The sequence below is a fragment of the Colobus angolensis genome, unplaced genomic scaffold, assembly GCF_000951035.1.
Source record: "Colobus angolensis palliatus isolate OR3802 unplaced genomic scaffold, Cang.pa_1.0 Scaffold8, whole genome shotgun sequence".
In the NCBI taxonomy this organism is placed as follows: domain Eukaryota; kingdom Metazoa; phylum Chordata; class Mammalia; order Primates; family Cercopithecidae; genus Colobus; species Colobus angolensis.
In genome coordinates this window covers 7999178-8024079 of record NW_012121820.1, presented here as the reverse complement: position 1 = coordinate 8024079, position 24902 = coordinate 7999178, and the positions used below count along the sequence as shown (strand labels likewise).

Genomic DNA, 24902 nt, shown 5'->3' with positions numbered 1-24902 from the left:
AGGTTGCTGTAGCAATTTATTTGACAAAAGCTTCAGGGTAAAGAGGTCAAGGAAATAGCAGAAAGGTTACTAGCTAGAACCAGTGGGTGTCCCAAGAAGGAATTAGGCAGCACTCTTCTTAGACCAGATGTTCTTCCTTCAGCCCACAGTAGTGATCAACCAATAGAATCTAGGGGTTTAGCATTGATTTAAGGGGCTCTCTAGAAGAGAAAAGTTAATCAAAAGTCAGGAATCCTGGGAGAAATCCATTTCTAAAATTAATAGCACCCTGGGCCCCAGATAAAAAGGACAGCAATTTTTCTGTTAAATCAGAAGTTACCCACTTTTAAGCAATTTCCCCCAGGGAGTTTGCCAACTGAACAGACAGATAAATACTAGGTCTTCTTGGGCCTGGCTGAGAGTAGAGAGCCCGTGGAGAGGCCCAACTAAGTGGTCAATAATTGGAACTTTGGATAAAGGAGGGATGTATGAACTTATGGGTGATGTTTTGAGGGAAGCAAAGGGAACTGAGTAAGAGTGAAGAAAAAAAGTAGAGGACCTCATGTCGGTGTCTTGGTTTATTTTGCAGTGAGGACCAGCCTAGGTTTGGAGATAGGAGGACATTGTCTTTTGCTGCCTGTTTCTTTAATCAGGATTTGGGTGGCTGCAGTCTTTGGAATAGTGGGTAAGGAGCAGTGATGAAGCATGCCCAGGCCCTAGCCGTCCCACCCCAACCAACTCACTCATTGTCTAAGCAGATGTTTCCACAGTAGGTCCAGCAGCATGTATGATTTGGACGTATACAGGTCCTTATTTTAGTACACCTTTTCTCACAGTACTTATATGGAGGCTGTACCCAGCACTGCTCAGTTTCTCTTATCATGTCTAGAACTGAGATGGAAGAAGTTAGCAGGGTCCATCTATTCACAACTCAGACAAGAAACCCTTTTTAAGCTTAACAATCCCTTCTGAAACTTGAGCTCCAAGTCACAAAGTATTTCTCTGGCTACCAAGAAAATCCCTTCCTCAAAGTATATAACCAGTGTCTTGTCACAACACCATCCTTGCATGGCCTGTGTTCCTCCGTCTACATGTCCCTACAGCATTTCAGACTCTAAAGATAGGACCTGGGACACCCTGACCATATATGACACCAACCACCAAATTTATTCTCATGTAACCTTAGATTTCAGGGCCTGCAATATCCTCTAACTCCAATTTCCGTAGCCAATTTGCAGAATGGGAAACTGAACCAAGGGAGAATAGAAACTTGTTTTTCTCCCCTTCTTTTTTTTTTTTTTTTTTCTTTTTTTGAGACAGAGTCTTGCCCTGTTGCCCAGGCTGGGGTGCAATGGCACAATCTCGGCTCACTGCAACCTCCACTTCCCAGGACCAAGCAATTCTCCTGCCTCAGCCTCCCAAGTAGCTGGGATTACAGGAGCATGTCATCATGCCTGGCTAATTTTTTGTATCTTAATAGAGATGGGGTTTCACCATGTTGGCTGGGCAGTCTCGAACCCCTGACCTTTTGATCTGCCCACCTCGGCCTCCCAAAGTGCTGGGATTACAGGTCTGAGCCACCGTGCCCGGCCATTTTTCTCCCCTTCTATTGTTTCCCTGATGATGCCACCTAAGCTGTCAGTCTCTCCGTAAATTTCATTTATTTCCCTGGCCCACAACCCTCCTGCTCAGTGCCTTTGTTGTCCACATTTTCTTATCGTATGAACCCAAACTTTGACCCACTAAGGATCCTTTATTTGTCTTTTCCATTTTTCATGTTCTAAAAGACTCTTCCCCTCCAACTAAATTAACGTGTTAAATATTACCCTTTTGTCATTCATCAAAGGCTCACCCAACTGAGGCACAAAGGTTCTGAAAATATGGGCTTGGAGGGAAGCTCTGTGTTGGTTTTTCCTCTACCGGTCTGACATTGGAAAATATTATTTCCTGCTAACTGATGTAATATAGACAAAAGATATGTTCCCTTTTCACATACCTAGGGTTGCTTTCAGAGCTGAGAGAGAAAACTTAAAGGCATTGGGAATATCTAACCTAATCTTGCTTGAATATCTCTACTTAAGGAGAGATCCTTTAAAGGCTGATTCTTGAAATGCAAACCCTGAATCAGCTACGATAGACATCCCAGAACTGGGCAGAGCACCCCTTCCCTTTTCACACCACCCACGGGGATCTCTGGTCCAGAGGCTTCCCAACACAGGCAGAAGCATCACAACTCCAGAGATGAACATGATGAGTAGAAGAATCCAGGGCTTCATGGTGGTCTCTGTGTGTGTTTGGGTTACGTTCTGGCAGAAGACAAGTCTTTTCCCAATGCTGTTAGAGGTAGAAAATGGATTGAGGAGAATAGGATAAGCAACAGGGGGAAAGTGCTTATGACTATCATGTTGTTCTTTCCCTTTCTAGTACCCAGTAGCATACCAACTAATTCCCAGGCTAGCCAGTGACTTCCCCAGGTTTCTTCTCATCTCATATTACATACCCCTTCCTTTGCAAACTTACTTCTTTTTAAAATGAATTGCTTCTTTCTGATTAAAAACAATAAATCTTCAGATTATACAATTTGTAAAACAAAAAGTACAAAGAGGAAATAAATAAGCATTAATAATTCCACCATCTAGAGATAATCAATATATGTCTACACTTTTATGTTGTAGTCATTATTTTTATGAAATTGGACACATCAGTGTCCTGGTATTTTATTTTAAAGCATATGTAACATGATGATAAAGAAGTTTTAGTGAAGATCCTGAGACAAAAGGCACTAAAGCAACTTAAGAGGGAATTACAGACAGATAACAGGACTTGAGAAAAGATGATAGCTGAGAACCGTTACGGGACTCAAAACTTTAATGCACTAAGATGGTCCAAAGTTGGAGGAATTGTAGAGAGGATTTCAAAGATCTTATTGGTAAAAAGCTTTGCTCATGAAACCCAGAATGCCGCCTTCTAATTCCAAGTTGAAAAAAAAGGTTTTATGATACTACTCATTGAGCTTGCTATGTGATCCCAGAAGTCTGTGGGAACACAGTAGACTTGTGTTTGAATCATGACTGAAGACTTTAAAGGGTGACTTTAAATCTGGCCAAAGTGGCCTGTAGTAGCAGAGAAGAGGGCTCTAATTTACAAAGTATCTGAACTGTAAATGGCCAGACAACATTTGATGTCTCCAATGAACTCTTGAAATCTCCCATGAAAGAGTCAAGACCAGAAGCACAGAACCAGCTTATGATAATATCAATTATACAAGAACTTTCCTACTCCTCTTATTGGTTCGTCCTCCCTCTATCCCTAGGAGACAGAAACTTGCTTTAGTCCGGAGTGGGTGGAGGAAAGGAATAGAAAGAGCCAGAACAGGGGGCGGGCAGCGGGGGAAAGAGATTCACCACATCCTGTTCCATAACTGGAGCTTCTGAAGGAGGGAGGAATCCATAGTTCTGAACAATTTATGGAGTTGTGACTAATTTCATGGACCTGGACATTTAACCTATTATATTGAGAAGATGTTTCATGACTGGAGAATCACATAAAATTTGCGGAGCCCTACCTAAATTTTCCTGAAGAAGCAAGGAAATAAACTAACAATTCTGAATAAAATATACAGGGAGGCAAAAATATGCTCACATCATATAAGTCGTGACAAGAATTCAGCCATACATATTATCGTTTCCTCATATCATCAAGACCTGAATAATGTCAATTTCTTCTTGTTATAAAAATGTTCTGATGAACCTCCTTATAGTTAGAGCTTTGGTACATATATTGTTATTTTTATAGCATGAGTTAATGAAGAAAGATTTCTAGGCAAAAGACATTGTATTTCCCAGACTTTGGATAATTGCCGCCACATTTTTCTCACTAAGGGTTAGGTTACATTTCCATCTACTGGATATCAAATGCATGTCTTTCCACCCCCTTGTTCTACTCTAGGCTATACAAAGGTAATTTTCATCACCACACTATTTGCTGATGGATATTTTACAGAGGAAAGAACATGGGCTCCGGAGTCAGATAGGCTTGAACTAGAATCCTAACCCCACCAACTTCTAGCTGTGGAAACTGGGCCAGTCACATAATCCCCAGAGCCTGGTTTTCCCCATCCATATTATAGAAAAAATATCAATACTCATCTCATAGGGTCATTGGGAAGATTAAATAATATGTATGAAACACTAAGCATAGGACCTGGAATATAGTATACGCTTCATAAATGTTAACTGTTAGCATTAAGCTCAGAATATCCTCCTCTAGATATCCGAAAACTATTTTCAATTGCAATTGTTTTCTTTTTACTTTTTTTTACACTTAACATTTTAATCTGCTTAGAATCTATGCCTCTGTGTGTGGAGGGAGAAGGGGAGAGTTCATTCACTTAGTAAGTACTTATTAAGTGCCTAACTATATTCCAAGTTCTAGGTATTGGAATATAGTGGTGAACAAAACAGACGAAAATTCCCCTATTCATACAGCTGGCATTCTAGTTAAACAATACAAGGAAATGCATAGACGGTAATCAGTGGTAAGGAGAAAAATAAAGAAATGGAAGAAAATAAAATAGCCTGCAGCTGAGTGACAGCTGAGGGGTAAGGGGAACTGGAGTATGGGAACAGCAGAAAAATCTTAATAAAATGGAATAGATAGACATTTTCTTAACACTGTAACAATGTAACTATTGCAATCCAAAAGTCAGCAATCCACATTACAAAACTGAAAATACTCCCCTTAAAATTAGAAATAGGAAAAAAAGATATGCACTATTAGGCCTACTTTTTAACATTATTTTCAAGTGTTTAAGCCACTATAATTAGAAAAGAGAAAAATTTGAACTATAAGTAACAGAAGAGTGGAAGAGGAGCCTAATTACAACTGAAACTTCCCAGCCTTCTCCCATCTACCCCCTCATTCTCTATCTGTTGCTCTACCTTTCTAGAACCAAATAGGAAGGGAAACAAGAGTCAAAGAAAAGGATAAAATTCTGACATGAATTGCATGTAACAAGGCAGTGATTTTCCCTCTGCCTAAAAGTCTTTATACTTGTTCAGAAGTTTTCAGTGAAGCAAAAGAGATTTCTCTGTGCTGTCCAGTGTGGTAGCCACTGGCCACATATGACTATTTAAACTCATTAAATTAAATCAAAATTCAGTTTCCAGTCATTTCAAGTATTCAGTGGCCACATGTAGTTAGTGGCTATTGTCCCCAAAGTCTTTCTCTGATGCGTCTCAATCCATTCATACATGGGACGATGGGAACAATTTACATCAACCTTTGACTTCTTGTGTGTCCTATTTAATATTCCTTATTTCTCAGGAACGGAGCACTTCCATCATCACAGAAAGTTCTACTGAACAGTGCTGCTCTAGATGAATCCACCAAAATGACTCTGCTCAAAAGCAGGGGTAATACTAGAAAAATTTTAAACGTGCCGAATTTTTCAAAGGAGGCTTTGAAAATGTATTCTCCTCTTAGCTTCTGTGAAATTTGGAAGGTGAAAAATACAAGTTTTAGGCACATGTCATTAGATGTATTGACTTTTAGGCAATCGTTTTTAAGAGATTTGAGCAGAGGCAAGAGCAACAACAACTTAACTTGGCAACTTCATTGAGTAATGCTTAGGTAAGCTGGTAGAGACACAGGTTCTTAATGGAGAAGCTTGAAGAGCAGGAATAAGCATCTAAGAGTAGAACCATCCCTCCCCCCACCCACCCCAAATATCTGATCTTCTGCAATTTAAGGGATTCTGCTTCTCCTTTCCTTTCTCTCCCTAGTCTCCTGCTCTTGCTAGCTAGCAGTGGTAAGATACCCATTCCTTGAGCCTGAGTCCTTGAGAACCTCAGAGTGTTCTTCTGATTATGTGAATACACCAGCACATGGCAAGACAGGTGAACCATGGAGATACTCTGTTATCTGCTTACAGCCAGGGATGTGAGGGATGAGGTAACTGGGTGAAAGTGGGCATGGATTTCAGTAGGCCTCTGGATTCCTGGTACCAGCCCTTTGCATAAAGAAGGAGGAATACTGATATACAGTGACAGGAACACCATAAATCCAAAGCATTGGGTTCCATGAGGCTGTTTCTTTGTATTCCAAAATACCACCCCAGACCCAAGTTTTCCAGAGCTTTGAAATCCGTTCATTCAAACGGCCTCATTCTTACTCTAGTTTTCTTAATTTCTTACTTGCCCCTTGCCCCTTAAAGGTATTCAGGAATCTGAGGATGCCTAGTCCCCTTTCTGCACACCTCCAAGTGTACTAAATGATCCCAGACAAGAGAAACATCATTATGCCGAGGCTGGGTACTTCTCAACTTCTCATACACAGAGTGCTGTGAAGTCTTTGGTTTTCCTGAGACAAATTGCAGGACAATTCAAAGACCCCCAGGATCAGAAAGACACAGAACTACTGCTCTCCACCAAATGTGGGATCCTGGGCTTTCCAGATAATGTTAAAGAGGAGAGTGTGCTAGATTTAGTGTCAGGAATGCTGAAATCTTATTTTGTTTCTGTCCCTTTTACCTATGGAACCTCAGACAGCTCATGTCAACCCCTCTCAATTTTCTTATTTGAACAAAAGCGACAATAATCCCTACCTCACAGGAATAGTAACACCATCTGGGCTAGGAATTATTCCAAGCAAGCCACAAATAGAAGCTCATGTATCAAGACCTTTATCCCCACCTACCTCTGAAGGTGTGAGTTGAGTGTCTGTAGTAACTGACTGACAGCTCTTTTGTCCGGCCTCTTATTATAAAGTTGTTTGAAGTGGGGCTCGAACTGGGGGCAGAAGAGCAGAAAAACAATGCTCAAAGGCCAGGAACTTAATGGTGATTTTGGTTGTGACCAATTTTTAATTTCTACCCAGAAACTACATGTTGGCTGTATCACAGATTCTTTCCTTTGATATTCACCCATCCAGACGTACTCAATTTTCTTAGGTGCAGGTGGGATCTTCTGATAAGCTGGGAAGAACATTGTGTACCTGGATTGCAGCTCAGGCCACCCCCAGAAGACCCAAAGTACATGTCCCCAAGGTCTTTCGCAAATAATTCTCAGTCCATTCATACGTAGGAAGTTGGGAACAGTCTACATTGACCTTTGACATCTTGTCTGTCCTATTTAACATTCCATCTTTCTCAGTATTGATTTTCTTTTACCAATAAAATCATACCATGATCTCCCAGCAAATGCCCTCTGACTTTTATGTAGCTAAAAAGAGACTGAATAGGAAGAATTTTAGAAAAAGTAGATGACCACCTAGCAAATGAAGGAAGTGATGTGACCAAATCCAGCACCAAGTTCTTGCCATGAGCTTGTTGGTTGAGGTGCAGAGGGATTTGCTCACCAAATGTCAGGGAAGGGCATTATATTGGGCACACAATACACATGATTTGGAGATCACCAGCTCATTAGAAAAGAGAACAGTCAAGTAGGCAGGAGGCAGGGACTTCCAAGGGGTAAATCTTCTCTCAAAGCCTGTCTGCAGGAATATTATATACAGTGACAGGAATGTCTATATAAAATTCTTCCCAGGATACAGGCATACCTCGGAGATATTGCAGGTTCGGTTTCAGGCTACCACAATAAAGATAATATTGCAATAAAGTGAGCCACGTACACTTTTTGGTTTCCCAGTGCATATGAAAAGTATGTTTTCCTGAAGTCTTTTATTTATAAATGTATTTAAACTAGAAAATGAAATATTTAATAGTTGAAAGTTGTTTCTCTGAAACAGCTAGTAAAATTTGCAAACTTCTGAGACAATATCTCTATATGTTTTAGTATACAACTGTACCTCTCACATTCTATACAGTTTCTAATAGTTTTCTTATGATGAATTTCATTATTACTTATTAAATATTAAAAAGTATGTTTACACTATGCTCTAGTCTGTCAAGTGTTCAAAAGCATTATGTATAAAAAATAATGTGCATACCATAATTTTAAAATACTTTATTACTAAAACTGCGAGTATCTGAGCCTTCAACAAGTCATCATCTTTTTGCTGGTGGAGGGTCTTCCCTCAATGTTGATGGTTGTTGACTGATCAGGGTGGTGGTTGCTGAGGGTTGGGGTGACTGTGGCAATTTATTAAAATAAGACAACAATGATGTTTGCCACATCAACTGATTGATCCTCTCAAGAAAGATTTCTCCATAGCATGCAATGCTGTTTCATAGTATTTCACACACAATAGAACTTCTTTCAAAATTTCGGTCAGTCCTCTCAAACTGTGCTGCTGGTTTATCTAAGTTTATGCAATATTCTGAATCCTTTGTCATCATTCCAACAATGTTCACAGCATCTTCACCAGGAGCAGATTCCATTCAAAGAAACCACTTTCTTTGCTCATCTATAAGAAGCAACTCCTCATCCACTCAAGTTTTCTCATGAGATTGCAGCAATTCAGTCACATCTTCAGGCTGCACTTCTAATTCTCATTCTGTTGCTATTTTCATCACATTTGCAGTGACTTCCTCCACTGAAGTCTTGAAACCCTCAAAGTCATTTATAAGGGTTGGAATCAACTTCTTCCAAACTCCTGTTAATACTGCCATGCTGACCTCCTTCCATGAGTCATGGTATCTAGAATAGTGAATCCTTTCCAGGAATTTTTAAATTTATTTTGCCCAGATCCATCAGGGAAATTACTATCTATGGTAGCTATAGCCTTACAAAATGTATGTCTTAATAATTTTGACTTTCAAGTCCATGGGCTGAAGAATGAATGTTGTTAGCAGGCTTGAAAACATTAATATCTTCACATAGCTCCATCAGAGCTCTTGGGTGACCACAATCTTTTTTTCTGAGCAGTAGGCCTCAACAGTGGGCTTAAAATATTCAGTATACCATGCTGTCAGCCAGGCTTTGCTGTTTCATTTATAGAACAGAGCAAGAGCAGAGTTAGCATAGTTTGCAAGGACTCTAAGATTTTTGAAATGATAAATGAGCTTTGGCCTCAATTTTAAGTCTCCAGCTGCATTGGCCCCTAGCAAGAAAGTCAGCCTGTCTTTTGAAGTTTTGAAGCCAGGCATTGACTTCCATCTATGAAAGTGCTAGATGGCATCTTCTTCCAATATAAAGCTTTTGTATCTTCACTGAAAATCTAAGGTCTATTGTAGCCACCTTCATCAATTACAGTTGACCCTTGAACAAAATGGGAGTTAGGGATACTGAACTCCTACACAGTTGAAAATCCATGTATAGGCCGAGTGCAGTGGCTCGTGCCTGTAATTCCAGCACTTTGGGAGGCCAAAGCAGACGGATCACAAGGTCAGAAGTTCGAGACTAGCCTGGCCAATACAGTGAAACCCCATCTCTACTAAAAATACAAAAATTAGCCGGGCATGGTGGTGGGCGCCTGTAGTCCCAGCTACTCAGGAGGCTGAGGCAGGAGAATCACTTGAACCCGGGAGGCGGAGGTTGCAGTGAGCGGAGATCGTGCCACTGTACTCTAGCCTAGGTGACAGAGTGAGACTCCATCTCAAAAAAAAAAAGAAAAAGAAAATTCATGTATAACTTTTGACTCCTCAAAAACCTAACTACTAATAGCTCACTGTTTTATTGTTAATTTTAGAGACACAGTCTTGCTATGTTCCCTAGGCTTATCTCAAACTCCTGGCTTCAAGCGATCCTCCTTCCTCATCCTGCAGAGTAGCTAGGACTACAGACACACACCACCATGCCTGAAATGTTCTTTTTATTGAGATGGGGTCTCACTACGTTGCCCAGGCTGGTCTCAAACTACTGGCTCAAGCAATCTCCCCCCACTCAACCTCCTGAGTAACTGAAATTATAGGTATGCACCATCATGCCTGACTAATAGCCTACTGTTGACCAGAAGCCTTACTAATAACATAAATATTTGATTAACACATATTTTGTATGCTATATGTATTTTGTATAATATTTACTCTTACAAGAAAGTAAGCTAGAGGAAAATGTTATTAAGAAAATCATAAGGAAGAAAAGACATATTTACTATTTATTAAATGGAAGTGGATCATCATAAAGGTCCTTGAGGATGTGCAAATGAACCCGCACAGTCCAAGACTGTGTTGTTCAAGAGCCAGCTGTATCTTAGCTAGATCTTCTGGATAACTTGCTGCATCTTCTCCATCAGCACTTACTGCTTCACATGGCCCCTTTGTGTTATAGAGAGGTCTTCTTTCCATAACCCTCATGAACCAACCTCTGCTAGATTCAAACTTTTCTGCTGCAACTTCCTCATCTCTCAGCCTTCATAAAATTGAAGAGTTGGGGTCTTTCTCTGGATGAGGTTTTGGCTTAAGGGAATGTTGTGGCTGGTTTGATCTTCTGTCCAGATCACTAAAACCTTCTCCATATCAGCAATAGGGCTGTGTTGCTTTTTTTTTTTTTTATCATTCCTGTGTTCACGGAGTAGCCTTTTTAATTTCCTTCAATAACTTTTCCTTTGCATTCACAACTTGGCTGTTTGGTACAAGAGGCCTAGCTTTCAGCCTGTCTCAGCTGTTTAACATGCCTTCTTCACTAAGATTAATTGTTTTTCTAGTTTTTTATTTAAAGTGAGAAATGTGGGACTCTTCCTTTCACTTGAACATTTAGAGTCCATTGTAGGGTTATTAATTGGCCTAATTTCAATATTGTTGTATCTCAGGGAATAAAGAGGCCTGAGAAGAGGGAGCAAGACTGGCAAATGACCAGTCAGCAGAGCAGTCAGAACACACACACATTTATTGTTCACCATGTTCTATGGGCACAGCTGGTGGCATTCCAAAGCAATTACAATAGTAACAACAAAAATCATTGATCACAGATCACCTTACAGATATAATGATAAGAATAATAATAATAAAGTTTGAAACACTTTGAGAATTACTAAAATGTGACACAAAGACACAAGTGAGCATGCTGTTGGAAAAATGTGCCAAAAGACTTGCTCAATGCAGGGTTGCTGCAAACCTTCAATTTGTAAAACATGCAACATCCATAAAGCAAAAATAAATTAATAAAGCAAAGTGTAATAAAATGAGGTATGCCTGTATGTTGAGTGCACTGAGGGGCAGGAAGTATATGTCTGGACTCCAGAGACTTGGCTGAGGAAGGTGGACCAGTACAGAGGCAAAGAGCTTTGGAACCAAGGTAAAAAGGTATGGGAACAAACTGAAGGAAATTTTGACAGGGACTGAAAATAGTGCCAAACCTAGAGTGATTGAATTATGGATTTCTAAGACATTTATTTATATGGCAGGAAAGTGATGTTCCATGCATGACGATCATAGTCTTCTGCTCTGTGTGGCCCAGATGCTGTAGATCCTTGATGGTCTGTCTGAGGAGCACGGTCACTAATGAGTAGCTGAGGAGTGCCAAGGACTCCTGCCACTCATGATTCTGGATCAAGCTACGCAGAATTTAGGACAATTTGTACACTATTCTATTTTAGTTGAGAATTTCCCAGTGCAATATCTGAAATACTGTATCCAATAATTCTATATCCAGCAAAACTATCCTTTCCTGATGAAGGTAAAATAAAGACATTCCCAGAAAAACAAAGACTGAGAGAATTTGTTGCTAGCAGGTCTGCCTTTCAAGAAATACTAGAGAAAATCCTAAAGCTAAAAAGAAAAGACATCAGATAGTAATGAGATCTACATTAAGAAACAAAGAGAACAGATAAAAGTAATTATGTAGGTAAATATAAAATCTGATATTAATATTTTTTAACAGATTGGAGTGACAACTGTATAAAACAATGATTATAATCATTCAATTGTATTGTTAGGCTTAAAACATAAAGATGTAATATACATGAAGAATAGCACAGCCAGGTGTGGTGGCTCATGCTTGTAATCCCAGCACATTGGGAGGCTGAGGCGGTTGGATTACCTGAGGTCAGGAGTTCGAGAACAGCCTGACCAACATGGTAAAACCTCATCTCTACTAAAAATACAGAAAATTAGCCTGGTGTGGTGGTAGGCGCCTGTAATCCCAGCTACTCGGGAGGCTGAGGCAGGAGAATTACTCGAACCCAGGAGGTGGAGGTTGCGGTGAGTCGAGATTGCACCATTGCACTCCAGCCTGGGCCACAGAACGAGACTCTGTCTCAAAAAAAAAAAAAAAAAGGAAAGAAAAGAAAAACAGCACAAAAGAGGGAGGAAGGCAGGCATGTAAGTATAGTTATGATCATCCAGTTTAAAGACTTTGTATTTTTAAGTATGAGAGCCATGGATTATTAAGTAGCATTATTTATTTTTCAGACATATAGGATTTGCTTGTGGTGTTGATTTTCTATTTTCCTGCATTTTCAAAAGAAAATATTGTATGGCATTAATCATTTGGAATTTTTGAGACTTTCTTTGTAATCTAGGTCATTGTAACTAAGCACTCAAACCTGCTCAATTGGGCCAGGTGCAGTGGCTCACACCAGCACTTTTGGAGGCCGAGGTGGGTGGATCGCTTGAGGCAAGGAGTTCGAGACCAGGCTGGCCAACATGGAGAAACCCCATCTCCACTAAAATTACAAAAATTAGCTGGGTGTGGTGGCGTACACCTGTAATCCCAGCTATTCGGGAGGCTGAGGCATGAGAATCACTTGAAGCCAGGAGGCAGAGGTTGCAGTGAGCCAAGATAGCACCTCTGCACTCCAACTTGGGTGACAGAGTGATACTCTGTCTCAAACAAAACAACCTGCCCAATCTACAACTTTGTATAGATAATTTATTTTCATTTATTGAGGCTGTTTTGTGTGCATGTGTGTGTGTACATATATGTTAAGGTTTCTTGATCTGTTTTTTCTTTACCAATATAAAATATTCTTGTCTAAATTGTGTAGTGTCCTCTATGTTGAATGTTAATTATATTGTATGATATTTAAATTGTTATATCATCTTTCTTTTTAATTCATATTTGGTGGAGCATCCTTTTTTATTCCTTTATTTTAAATTACTTCCTTACTTTTGGGAAACCACACATTGTTAAATCATTTAAAATTTTTAATCTGAGAGTCTCTGTCTTTTAATAAATGTCTCTAACCCATTTACCTTTAATAAATATTCTTATAGAAAACAATCTTATGTTAGGGCCTATCTCTGGCATCTTATTTCATATTTTGTATTTATCATGCTTTTTAAATATTTGTTTTTATTTCTCTCTTCAGACATCTATTGGATGGATGAAATATCTTCTACTATTTTAAAAGCCATTATTGTATTTTGATTCCTCAGAGGATTTTTTATTTAAGCCCACATTACTTTTCCCTATAGTCTTAAAGATTTCCAAAACTTTTAAGTTTTCCTAAAGCTACCTGTTCCCTTTAGTTTACCTTCTGACCTTGTTGATATTTTCTAGACAGTTTTTAGTTCATGATTATAATGGATATTGGTGTTTTAGTCTCTTATTCTTTCTATCTCTTCCTTCCACTTTGTTCTTAATCCCTAAATTTTTAGACAACACCAAACTTTATGAATTGACGTCTCACTGTGCAAAATTGCTGACATGGCAGGCCTGCAGTTGCTATCTTTATAAATCCTGCTTACAAGGTTGGCTCTTGGTTGGCATCCATAAGCCTGAATTTTGAGAAAGTTCCCATTGTTCTCAGAATAAACAAGTATGGCTCTCTGTGCCTCGACCATTTGTACAAACAATGCGGTTTATGGTAGATATCTGCTTTTACTTTGGGAGTCTGGAATTTTGGTGTATGCTAGGCAGAGGCTGCTATATGACCAGCCCCAATAGAAACCCTGGACACTGTGTTTGTCTCTCATGAGCTCCCCTGGTAGACGACACTTCACACATGTTGTCACAACTGATGGATGGGGGAATTCAGCATGCACTATGTGACTCCACTGGTCAATGGGAGAAGACACTTGGAAGCATGCACCTGATTTCCTCTGGACTTTGCCCCTTTTCCCTTTGTTGACTTTGCTTTGTAGCCTTTCACTGTAATAAATCATAGCTGCAAGAAAAACTATATGCTGAGTCCTGTGAGTCTACCTAGCAAAGCACTGAACCTGGGGATAGCCTTGGGAACCCCCAGCGTATTCACTCATTTTGCCCATATACTTTTGTACAGTCATTCTAGATTTATTTTCCTAGTGGAGCACATCCTTCAAGCAGGCTTTCAAAAAGAGTCTTTGTGTGGTAAGCATTCTGATGCTTTGTATGTCTTAGAACAATTTTATTGTGCCCTCATATTTTCAAAGTTCAGGATGTAAATTTTCACTCGAAAAGTTTTTACCTTAAACATCTTGAAAATGCTACTCTACTGATTTATTGTCCTATTGTCACTATTTGAAAGTGTAATCTCAGTCTGATTATTTTTCTTCTTTGGATGATCTATTCTTTCTCTATAGAATAGAATATTTTAAAATTTCTTTATATTTGATGTTCCTACATTTTATAATGTGGCTAGATATGCTAGTTTTCTTACTCTATTTTTTTATGATCATTTCCAGTCTGAGCTCTTTAATAGTTCTTTAATTTGGGGCAACTTTAATGCGTTGTTTCATTAAATATTTTTTAACCTGCTAAATCTTTTTCTTTTAGAACTACTATTTGGATGTTTACACTTACACCTCTCACTTCCACATACCTTAATCTTCTTTTTTATTTTGAAACAATCTTAAAGTAGGAGAAAAGCTGAAAGTACAGTAAAAATAACTTTTCTTTTCCCTGAAACATTTGAGAGTAAGTTGCTTACTGGTGCCCAATCACCCCCAATGCTGTCATATACATTTTCTATAAAGAAAGACAAGTTCTTTTACATAAACACAACATAGCCATCAAAATCCAGAAATAAATGATGCCAATATCTACACTAATCTATTTAAATATATTAATTATGTCTATTTTATGCCTCATTTTAATTAATTCTGTATTATTTGCTATCAGTCATTCAGTGTGAGGGCAGAAACATTTCATGAAATTGTGATGTTCACTGCTAGGTTTGATTTGAAGGCCAAAAGGAAGCATAGGTTTGTTACTCTCATTCCATTAACCAGCTCAACTTGATGGGGGAGGTGATACAAACCTACACAGATTTGGCTTGTCAAACCTAAAACAGTTTAGGTTAAGTTAAGCTGAGTGTGCATATTTGAGAAATAGCTCAGGAGTGAGGGGGAAACTAATGGATGGGACCAGCTGACAATCTAACTGTGAAGATCTGGGTAAAACACTCAGAGAGAAATTCAGAGGAGCCCGAGCTAACACATTTCATTTTAATGGTCATACAATTATTCGCCAAGAAAGACAAAATTAGGCCAGGAAAATGGCAAACAGATAGAAGCTTCAAGGATTTGGGGATTGTTACAAAGATCCCAAAATTAATCTGGATTTTCTTGCATCTTTATTTCAGATGGCACATCAAGCAACTCCTCTTATTCCTTTCTGTTTAAGCAGAAAAATCAGATCTGTGGCATAGGTTTTGAATGTTTTTAGGCCAGGCGTGGTGGCTCATACCTGTAATCCTAACACTTTGGGAGGCCGAGGAAGGTGGACCACCTGAGATCAGGAGTTCAGGACCAGCCTGGCTAACGTGGTGAAAACCCATCTCTATCAAAAATACAAAAAAGTTAGCCAGGTGTGGTGGCAGGCACCTATAATCCCAGCTACTCAGGAGGTTGAGGCAGGAGAATCACTTTAACTCGGGGGGCAGAGGCTGCAGTGAGCCGAGATCGTGCCACTTCACTCCAGCCTGGGTAAGAAGAGTGAAACTCCCTCTCAAAAAAAAAAAAAAGTTTTTAAATTGACAAGTAGTAATTTTACTTATTTATGTGATACATAGTGATGTTTCAATATGTATAATGTATAGTGATCAGATCAAGGTAATTAGCATACCCGTCATCTCAAACATTTATCATTTCTTTGTGTTAGGAACATTCAATATCTTCCTTCTAACTATTTGAAATTATATATTATTCTTACATATGCTCATCATACAGTGCTATAGAACACTAGAACTTATTCCTCCTGTCCAGCTATGACATTGTATCCTTTAACAAATCTCTCCCACTGGGCACGATGGCTCACACCCGTAATCCCAACACATTGGAAGGCTGGGGCAGGTGGATCACAAGGTCAGGAGTTCGAGACCAGCCTGACCAGCATGGTGACACACCCGTCTCTACTAAAAATACAAAAATTAGCCAGGCATGGTGGCGCGTTTAGTCCCAGCTACTCGGGAGGCTGAGGCAGGAGAATCGCTTGAACCTGGGAGGTAGAAGTTGCAGTGAGCCAAGATCGCCCCACTGCACTCCAGCCTGAGCAACAGAGCGAGACTCTGTCTCAAAAAAAAAAAAAAAATCTCTCCCGATCTTCCCCTTTCCACTATGCTTCCCAGCTTCCAGTACCTGCTGTTCTACTTTTTACTTCCATGAGATCGACATTTTTCCAGATATGAGTGAGAATATGTGTTGTTTCATTTTCTGTTCCTGGCTATTTCACAGAACATAAAGTCCTCCAGTTTCAGCCATGGTGCCATGAACAACAGGATTTTATTCCTTTTTATGGTTGAATAGGATTGTATTGTGTATATATATCATATTTTCTTTCTCCATTCCTCTTAGACACCTAAGTTGAGTCTGTATCTTGGCTATTGTGAATAGTGCTGCAATAAACATGGGGGTACATATGTTGATATGCTGATTTCCTTTCCTTTGGATAAATGCCTAGTAGTGGGATTGCTCAGTCATAAGGTAGTGGAGTTCTATGTGTAGGCTTTTGAGAAATTGAGATACCATTCTCCATAGTGACTGTACCAATTTATATTTCCACCAACAGTGTATAACTGTTCCCCTTTCTCCACATGGTCAACAGCGCTTGTTGTTTTTTGTTATTTTCTTATTATTGGAGCAATCCTGACTGGTGTGAGATGATACCTCATTATAGTTTTCACTTGCATTTCCCTGATGATTAGTGATGTTGAGAGAACAATGAAAAGTCATTTTTTTCATATATTTGTTGGTCATTTGTATGTCTTCTTTTGTGAATTCTGTTCAGATCATTTGCCCATTTTTAAAATTGGATTGTTTGTGTTTTTGCTGTTGAGATGTTTGAGTTTCTTGTATATTCTGGATATTAATCCCCTGTCAAATGAAGAGTGTATTAGTTTATTCTCACACTGCTATCAAGATATTACCTGAGACTGGGTAATTTATAAACAAGAGGTTTAATTTACTCACAGTTCCACGTGGCTGGGGAGGCCTCAGGAAACTTAAAATCATGTCAGAAGGCGAAGGGGCAGCAAGGCATGTCTTACATGGTGGCAGGAGAGAGAGCTCATGCAGGAGAAACTGCACCTTTTAAACAATCAGTTCTCATGACAACTCCCTCACTATCACAAGAACAGCATGGGGGAAACTGCCCTTATGATCCAATCACCTCCTATCAGATCCCTCCCTCCACACATGGGGATTAGAGTTTGAGATGAGATTTGGGTGGAGACACAGAGCCAAACCATATCAAATACTTTGAAAATATTTTCTCTCATTCTGTAGATTGTCTTTTCAATCTGTTGATTGTTTCCTTTGCTGTGCAGCAGCTTTTTAGTTTGATATAATCCAATATACCTATTTTTGCTTTTGTTGCCCATGGTTTTGAGATCTTACATTAAAAATCTTTTTGTAAGATCATGAAATGTCTTGCAGTGTTTCCCCTGTGTTTTCTTCTAGTAGTTTTACAGTTTCAGGTTTTACCTTTAGATCTTTGATCCATTTTTAGCTGATTTTTGTATAGAGTGAGAGGTGAAGGTCTAATTTCATTAGTCTGCATATGGATATCCAGTTTTCCTAGCACCATTTACTGAAGAGACTATCCTTTCCCCAGTGAGTGTTCTTGGCATCTTTGTCAAAAATCAGTTGGCTATAGACACATGGAGTTATTTCTAGGTTCTTTATTCTCTTTTTTTTTTTTTTTTTTCTTTTGAGATAGAGTCTTGCTCTTGTTGCCCAGGCTGGAGTACAGTGGCGCAATCTCAGCTCACTGCAACCTCTGCTTCCCATGTTCAAGTGATTCTCCTGCCTCAGCCTCCGGAGTAGAGTAGCTGGGACTACAGGCATGCACCACCATGTTCATCTAATTTTTGTACTTTTAGTAGAGACAGGGTTTTGCTATGTTGGCCAGGCTGATCTCGAACACCTGACCTCACATGATCCACCTGCCTTGGTCTCCCAAAGTGCTGGGATTACAGGCTTGAGCCACTGCCCCTGGCCCTAAGTTATCTATTCTATTCCATTAGTCTATGTGTCTGTTTTTATGCCAGTGCCATGCTATTTTGGTTGCTACAGCTTGGTAGTATATTTAGAAGTCTTGAAGCCTGTTCCCTCCAGCTTTGTTCTTTTTGTTAAGGATTGCTTTGGCTATTCTGGGATGTTTGTGGTTCCATACATATTTTAGGATTTATTTTATATTACTGTGAAGAATGTCACTGGTATTTTAATAGGGATTGCATTGACTCTGTAGATGGTTTGGGGTAGTGTGGTAATTTTAACATTATTAATTCTTTCCATCCATGAGCATGGGAAGTTTTTCCATTTGTTTGTATCCTCTTCAATTTCTTTTATCAGTGTTTTGTAGTTTTCAATGTAGAAGTCTTTTATCTCCTTGGTTAAATTTATTCCTAAGTATTTGTTTGTAGCTGTTATAAATGGGATTGCCCTCTTGGTCTCTTTTTTTAGCTGGCTTGTTGTGCACAGAAACACCACTGACTTGTATGTTTATTTTGTATCCTGTAACTTTACTGAATTTGTTTATGAGTTCTTCAAGTTTCTTGGTAGAGTCTTTAAAGTTTTCTCTACATAAGAGCTCATCTGCAAATAGGGTAAATGTGACTTCCTCTTTTCCAAATGTAATGTCCTTCATTGTTTTCTCTTTCATGATTGATCTAACTAGGACTTCCAGTACTATGTTGAATAAGAGTGGGCAAAGTGAGCAGCATGCTCATGGAGGCAGATGGAAGCTCCCTAGCCTTTCCCCCATATCTTCTTTCAGTTCTTAGAGGAAAAGTTTTCAGCTTTTCCCCATTAAGTACATTGTTAGCTGTGGGTTTGTCATATATGATCTTTATTATGTGGAGGTGCTTTCCTTTCATACATAGTTTATTGAAAGTTTTTGTCATAAAGTGGTGTTGAATTTTATCAAATGCTTTTTCGGTATCTGCTGAGATTACCATATGGTTTTGTCTCCGATTCTGTCGGTGTGAAGTGTCACATTTATTGATTTGTCTACACTGAGCCATTCTTGCATTCCTATGATAAATCCCACTTGATCATGCTGCATTATCTTTTTGTTGTGTTGTTGAATTGGGTTTGTTAGTATTTTGTTGAGGATTTTTGCACCTATTTTCATCAGGAATATTGGCCTGTGGGTTTCTTTATGTTGTCTTGTTGTTGTCTGGTTTTGGTATTAAGGTTATGCGGGCCTCATAAAAGTGAGCTAAGAAGAATTCCCTCTGCATCAATTTTTTGGAATAGTTTGAGAAGAATTGGTATTAATTTATATTTAAAGGATCATAGAATTTGGTGGTGAAGTCATATGGTTCTGGACTTTTGTTTTGGGGGAGCCTTTTTATCACGGATTCAATCTCCTTGTTATTTGTCTGTTCAGGTTCTTCTATTTCTTTTTGGTTCAGTGTTGGTAGGTTGTATGTGTCCAAGAATTTATCCATTTCCTCTAGGTTTTTGAATTATAAAGAATATCACAAAGGATACAGAGGAAGAGGTGCATAAGGTGAGATATGGGGGAAAGGCTAGAGAGCTTCTATGCCTTCCATGAGCATGCTGCTCTCCAACAACCTCTAAGTGTTCAGTGGTAGCCATCGGGAAGCTCCGACTTATAAATTTTATTTTGAAATTTCTGTTCAGTTTCGAGTAATTGTCTTTTTTTAGACTAATTTCTAATTATTTCCATTATAGTCTGAAACTGTGTCCTTTGTGATATAATTATTTAAAATTTTGTTCAGACTTTTTTATAGCCTAATATATAGTCACGTTTTGTACATGTTTTATTTGTGCTTGAGAAAAATGTATTCCTTTACTTTTTCTATGCAGACTTCTGTATATTTTAATTAAGTGAAGCTTGTTAATCACAATGTTCAAATTACTAAATATAATTTAGTAATTTGCTAATGTTCTTTACTAAATTTACTATTCTATCAATAATTTGAAAGTGTAAAGTAAAGACCTTCTATATACCCATAAATCCTTCCCCTTATAAATTTGTCAATACTTGAGCCTGCCACAATGTTGACTAGACTGCTTTAACAGAAAGCCTCCATCACATAATGGCTGAAATACAATATACTTTTTTGTTTCTTGCTCAAATAATAATTCAAGATGAGTATTCTAAAACAATGGGTATCCCTTTTTTCATGTGATAAAAGGAGTCAAGGACCCAGGCTCCTTTCATCTTTTGGCTTCACTAGGCTCTAGAACCTTGCTTTCATCTATACTGAGCTGGTGGAAAAGAAAAAGAGTGTGAAAGAGACTTGCCATCTTCTTAGGGTCTTGATCTAGTAGTGACAAGTCTGTTAGCCAAAATATTTACATTGTGGCACTGGCTGCAAGGTGGTTGGGTAAGGAAAATGCAGCTTCTGTCTGAGATGATGATTCTCCTCTACATAACCCCTCTTTGCTAGGATAATTATGACGGCGTCCAATCTCTAAATTGTTCATTTATGAGTGGACAAAAAGTAAAACTAGGAAAAAGAGAGCCTTTGGGAAGGGTCAAACACCACTCTCTAAACTATAGGTACAAATATCAGAATTTTTGAATTATAAAGGATATCGCAAAGGACACAGAGGAAGAGGTGCATAAGGTGAGATATGGGGAAAGGCTATAGAGCTTCCTTTGAATGTAAATTACAACTGTGGACTGAAGGAGACTGCATTAGGAGTTCAGAATGTCAGAATGAGGTTCAAATCTTTAGAAGATTATCATCATCAGAGGAAGAGGGTGATCTTCTTCCCAGCTTCCATGCCTATTGGGAGTCTAGTGACCCCAGATTGTCCCCTCTCTCTCCTATTAGGGAAGAAGAAACATCTTCACTTCTGAGAGTTCATTTTCTTCATGATATTCAAGGTCAGTGACCACCTCCTCCTGGAGAGCCTGCCAAGACTTTGACTGATAGGTCTCTCCTCCTGTCTGAGCTCTAAGATATTTACTATGTTTCCCCATTAGCTTTTCTGTCCCATGCCCTACAATAGTCTCTCTTTCTGTGTGTATATGTGTATTTAAATTTGTATATGTGTATGTGTGTATGTGTTTATATATGTTTATATATGAAACAGATACTTGCTCTTTCACTCAGGAATTCTAGCTCTCTTAGTCTAAAGAAATAAAAGATTTATAAATAAAGATGTTCAATATGACATTCTTTAGATTTTTAGTAATTAGTACAATACAAATACTTGATTATTAGCATTTAAGTGAGAGCTGTACAATTAAGAAAATCCACATTTTGAGAAATACTTACATGATTAAATGAGGGTGGCAAAAATAGGTAACAAAAGAGGTTTATATTAAAAGGATTGTTTATATTAAACATGGAGAGCAACTAAAAGATAATGCAATGAGGCCGGGCATGGTGGCTCAAGCCTGTAATCCCAGCACTGTGGGAGGCCGAGACTGGCGGATCACGAGGTCAGGAGATCGAGACCATCCTGGCTAACACAGTGAAACCCCGTCTCTACTAAAAAAAAATACAAAAAACTAGCCGCGCGTAGTGGCGGGCGCCTGTAGTCCCAGCTACTCGGGAGGCTGAGGCAGGAGAATGGCGTAAACCCGGGAGGCGGAGCTTGCAGTGAGCTGAGATCTGGCCACCGCACTCCAGCCTGGGCGACAGAGCGAGACTCTGTCTCAAAAAAAAAAAAAAAAAAAGATAATGCAATGAAACATCAGTTAATTCTAAGCAACTCTTTCTAAAAATATATTTTTCTTTTCTTTTTACCATAAAACATTTTGTAGTTAGGAAGCAGAAATAAATGATATCTTTCATTCTATCAGCAAGAACACAAGACTGGTAATGTGAGAGGAGGAGGCGTCATTCCGGCGGAAGCCCTATCCCACGTGAAGAAGGACGGGGCTAGGGCAAACAAAAGGAGGAAGCCAGGACTCTCTTGCTGTGCCCCGACTTGGCCAGTGGAGGCAGTGAGGAGCTAAAGATCATTCCTTCTTTCTTTCCTTCACTCTCCACAGGCAGCTCTGCAGGGAAGTCTGTGACAACCTGGTCAGACCTAGGGCCCACGCTCTGGTCAGAGTCATGCCATCCCAGACTCTGCTGCCTGTCCTGGTTCTCTGTGTGTTGCTGCTTCAGGCCCAGGGAGGATACCATGACAAGAAGAGGATGCAGAGTAGGTGATGGGCCGCTGAATGGGTGAGGGGGAATTGGGTAGGAGGAATGGAGGGCCTGTGTCCAGTCTGAGTAGGACCCAGGAGTTGAAAACTCTCTGCATATCCAGCTCTGACCACAATGTTGTGTAGACTCTGGACTGTCCCAAACCATGGCCCTCCAGCCCCTTAGCTGGCCCTGGGTATAGTAATGGGAATGAAGAAGAAACCTACATATTTTGCTGTTCCTTCTCAATACTTAGAGATAAATGGCACATACCATAGTGAAAGCTACACCAGGGCTGAGAATCCAGTAGGAAAGCAAGACAATTAGTTGATTTATGCACATTTGTGAAGAGTAAAGATTCAGAAGTGGTTATGACAGTAGGTGTAGGTGTAGAATGGATATAAGTGTAGGGAAATAGGACATAAGACAAGCAAAAGTTGGGGTACACAGACCCAAGTTAAGGTTATCATCAAACGGACAAGGAGAGTGGTGGTGGAAAGGAAACTAAAGAAGGGGCAGGAAGACTAGAGACAGTGACAGTGAGCAGAAGAGAAGGAGAGAAAAGAGGCAAGTTGATCCTCATCTGTGAATTCTACTACTCAGAGACTAGGAGAGGGTTTGAAAGACGTCTCATGCTTCTTTGAGCTCTCAGGATCAGACTGTAGATTCTATGGTGGTGACTTCACCAAGGCCATGGCTAGCAAGGGAGATGGAGTTCTGATTGCTGGTGTATGGAGAAGGTCCAGGAAGTCCAGGCATTGTGGTCTCTTGGGGTAAGATGTACAGTGGAGAGACAGGATTTAAAATATGACCAATCACTAGGATTTGGTGATGGGCAGGAAGGTAGTTCTATGAAGAAGGAATCCAGGAGTGTCATGAGTGAGACCTGGGTTCAAGGGTCTTGGAGGAAGCTTTAGCTTGAGAAAAATGTTCTCTAGGAAGCTGCATTTATTTACCCTTCTATCCTCCTTTTCAGAAACACAGCTATCCCCAGAAATTAAAGTCTGCCAGCAACGGCCTAAACTATATCTATGCAAACGCTTCTGTGAATCTCACCGAGACTGTCAAGCAAATAACATATGCTGTTCTACCTACTGTGGGAATGTTTGCATGAGCATCTTGTGAGTGGGAGAGTGGGCTGGGATGTGCATCCTGCTTCCCGACTCCTCTATCCAAGACTGTGCCCACATCCGAAGCACAAGGACTTCAAGTCACCAGCATAAGAACATCAACAGGAACACTGCCCTCCCTACTGTCTGAACTCCTTGTCCCTGTCAAATAAACCAGAACAAATGTTCAGGGATCCTGCCTCTTTTGCTGCCACTACAGGTGATCATTGAGAGCCCACTGTAGCCCCCACAGATGCCCCACTCGTCTTGTGTCCTGGTGTTCAATTTCTCTCCCTGGCTATGCTTCTCTACCCTCCCTCTCCCTCTTTGGCCCATGTATCCCTGCCAGCCCTCAGGAGGCCCAGCCCCTTGCTGTTTTGCTCACTGAACCAGTACTCCCAGGGGAAGGAACTGTTCATGTGCAGCATCTCCCAATGCTAAGGAGAACATTTCTCACCCTTGAGTCAGAAAGACCCATTAAGGATGAGATGGGTGGCAGTTAGAACCTGAGGTAAAGAGTGGGAGACCCCCAAGCACTGCTTTGGTCTCCTTAGCCTTGGTGCATCCCCATCCCATGCTCCCCAATCTCTCTGTAAGGTTCATATTACTATTTATCATTAGGATAATGAGTCCCAGAAGCCCAGCAAGCCCAAGGCCACAAGAGAGTGAGAGGATATGATGTGACCAGAAGTGGGTGTTTCTTCTAGGCTGACTTTTTCCTCACTTCTCTCCATTACCTGAGACCAGAGGCATCCTAGTGAGAGTGAGTGCCTGCACCAACCCCAAAGCTCCTATCCAGCAACCACCAATATGGCTACTCCTCTGATGGGACCCATTTTAGGCCTCAGGATCTGACACTCCAGTACCTTCCATTAACTAAATAGTCCCTATCTTTCCCAAGCCCTCTTCCTTAGGGGCCAGTTCATTCTCTTTTCTTTAGATCAAGAGGAACACTAAGGGATGTGGAACAGGTGGTTCATGCTGCTGTTGCTAAGGAGTAATTGGCACAGAGTGGCTATGGGTCTTCCCTGTCATCCTTCTGTGAGTTAGTGGAAATTAATCAGTGTGGTACAGAATCCCCTACTCTGTGCAACTGCAACTCCTCTGAAATGATCCTGGGGTTACATCCAGGGTTGGGTCACATGTAGCTAACTGGGACATGAAGCCAAATGTGAAGAGGTTTCAGGAGGACAGGCCATGCCCAGAGGCAGGTGTGCAGTGTTATGCTCCAGTCTAGTGCTTCTTGCTGGGCCATTCAATGAAAGAGACATCAGAGAAGAAAACTTTCCCCATCAGACCAGAGGCTGTGAGCTACCCCTGAGGCATCACCAGGCTTTGGGTATCTCAGGTTTGTTTTCACCTTTCTCAAGAGCTTCCCTTGGACAAGAACGTCTTAGGAAAGAGATCATCATCAACCACCAACAGACATCAAATGTAGTCGGTGGGCTGTTAGAGCATGATCTCCAAGAGACCTTATTTGGTATTTCTTTGGAT

The 24902-nt window shown here is 40.0% G+C and overlaps 2 protein-coding genes across 2 annotated transcripts; one reads left to right on the top strand and one right to left on the bottom strand.

The window, feature by feature from the left end:
* On the bottom strand, positions 1–23674 carry WFDC9 (WAP four-disulfide core domain 9). The gene is made up of 5 exons (XM_011928923.1): positions 23609–23674; positions 6676–6767; positions 2165–2313; positions 723–870; positions 1–200 (listed from the first exon to the last, which is right to left on the bottom strand). The coding sequence occupies exons 3-5, from the start codon at positions 2253–2255 to the stop codon at positions 170–172; spliced, it is 270 nt and encodes an 89-aa protein (XP_011784313.1). The 5' UTR covers positions 2256–2313; positions 6676–6767; positions 23609–23674; the 3' UTR covers positions 1–169.
* WFDC10A (WAP four-disulfide core domain 10A) lies at positions 22165–23594 on the top strand. The gene is made up of 2 exons (XM_011928922.1): positions 22165–22315; positions 23276–23594. The coding sequence occupies exons 1-2, from the start codon at positions 22225–22227 to the stop codon at positions 23422–23424; spliced, it is 240 nt and encodes a 79-aa protein (XP_011784312.1). The 5' UTR covers positions 22165–22224; the 3' UTR covers positions 23425–23594.
* Positions 23675–24902: the final 1228 nt, after the last annotated feature.

Excerpts from the sequence above, each read along its gene's own strand:
- WFDC9 (XM_011928923.1), bottom strand. The coding sequence starts at position 2,255 with ATGAAGCCCTGGATTCTTCTACTCATCATGTTCATCTCTGGAGTTGTG. Across the intron at positions 871-2,164 it reads CCTCTGGACCAGAGATCCCC|TTCTAGACATGATAAGAGAA; the intron begins GTGGGTGGTGTG and ends CTTCCATCTCAG. Across the intron at positions 201-722 it reads AACATCTGCTTAGACAATGA|AGAGCCCCTTAAATCAATGC; the intron begins GTGAGTTGGTTG and ends TTTCTCTTCTAG.
- WFDC10A (XM_011928922.1), top strand. The coding sequence starts at position 22,225 with ATGCCATCCCAGACTCTGCTGCCTGTCCTGGTTCTCTGTGTGTTGCTG. Across the intron at positions 22,316-23,275 it reads TGACAAGAAGAGGATGCAGA|AAACACAGCTATCCCCAGAA; the intron begins GTAGGTGATGGG and ends CCTCCTTTTCAG.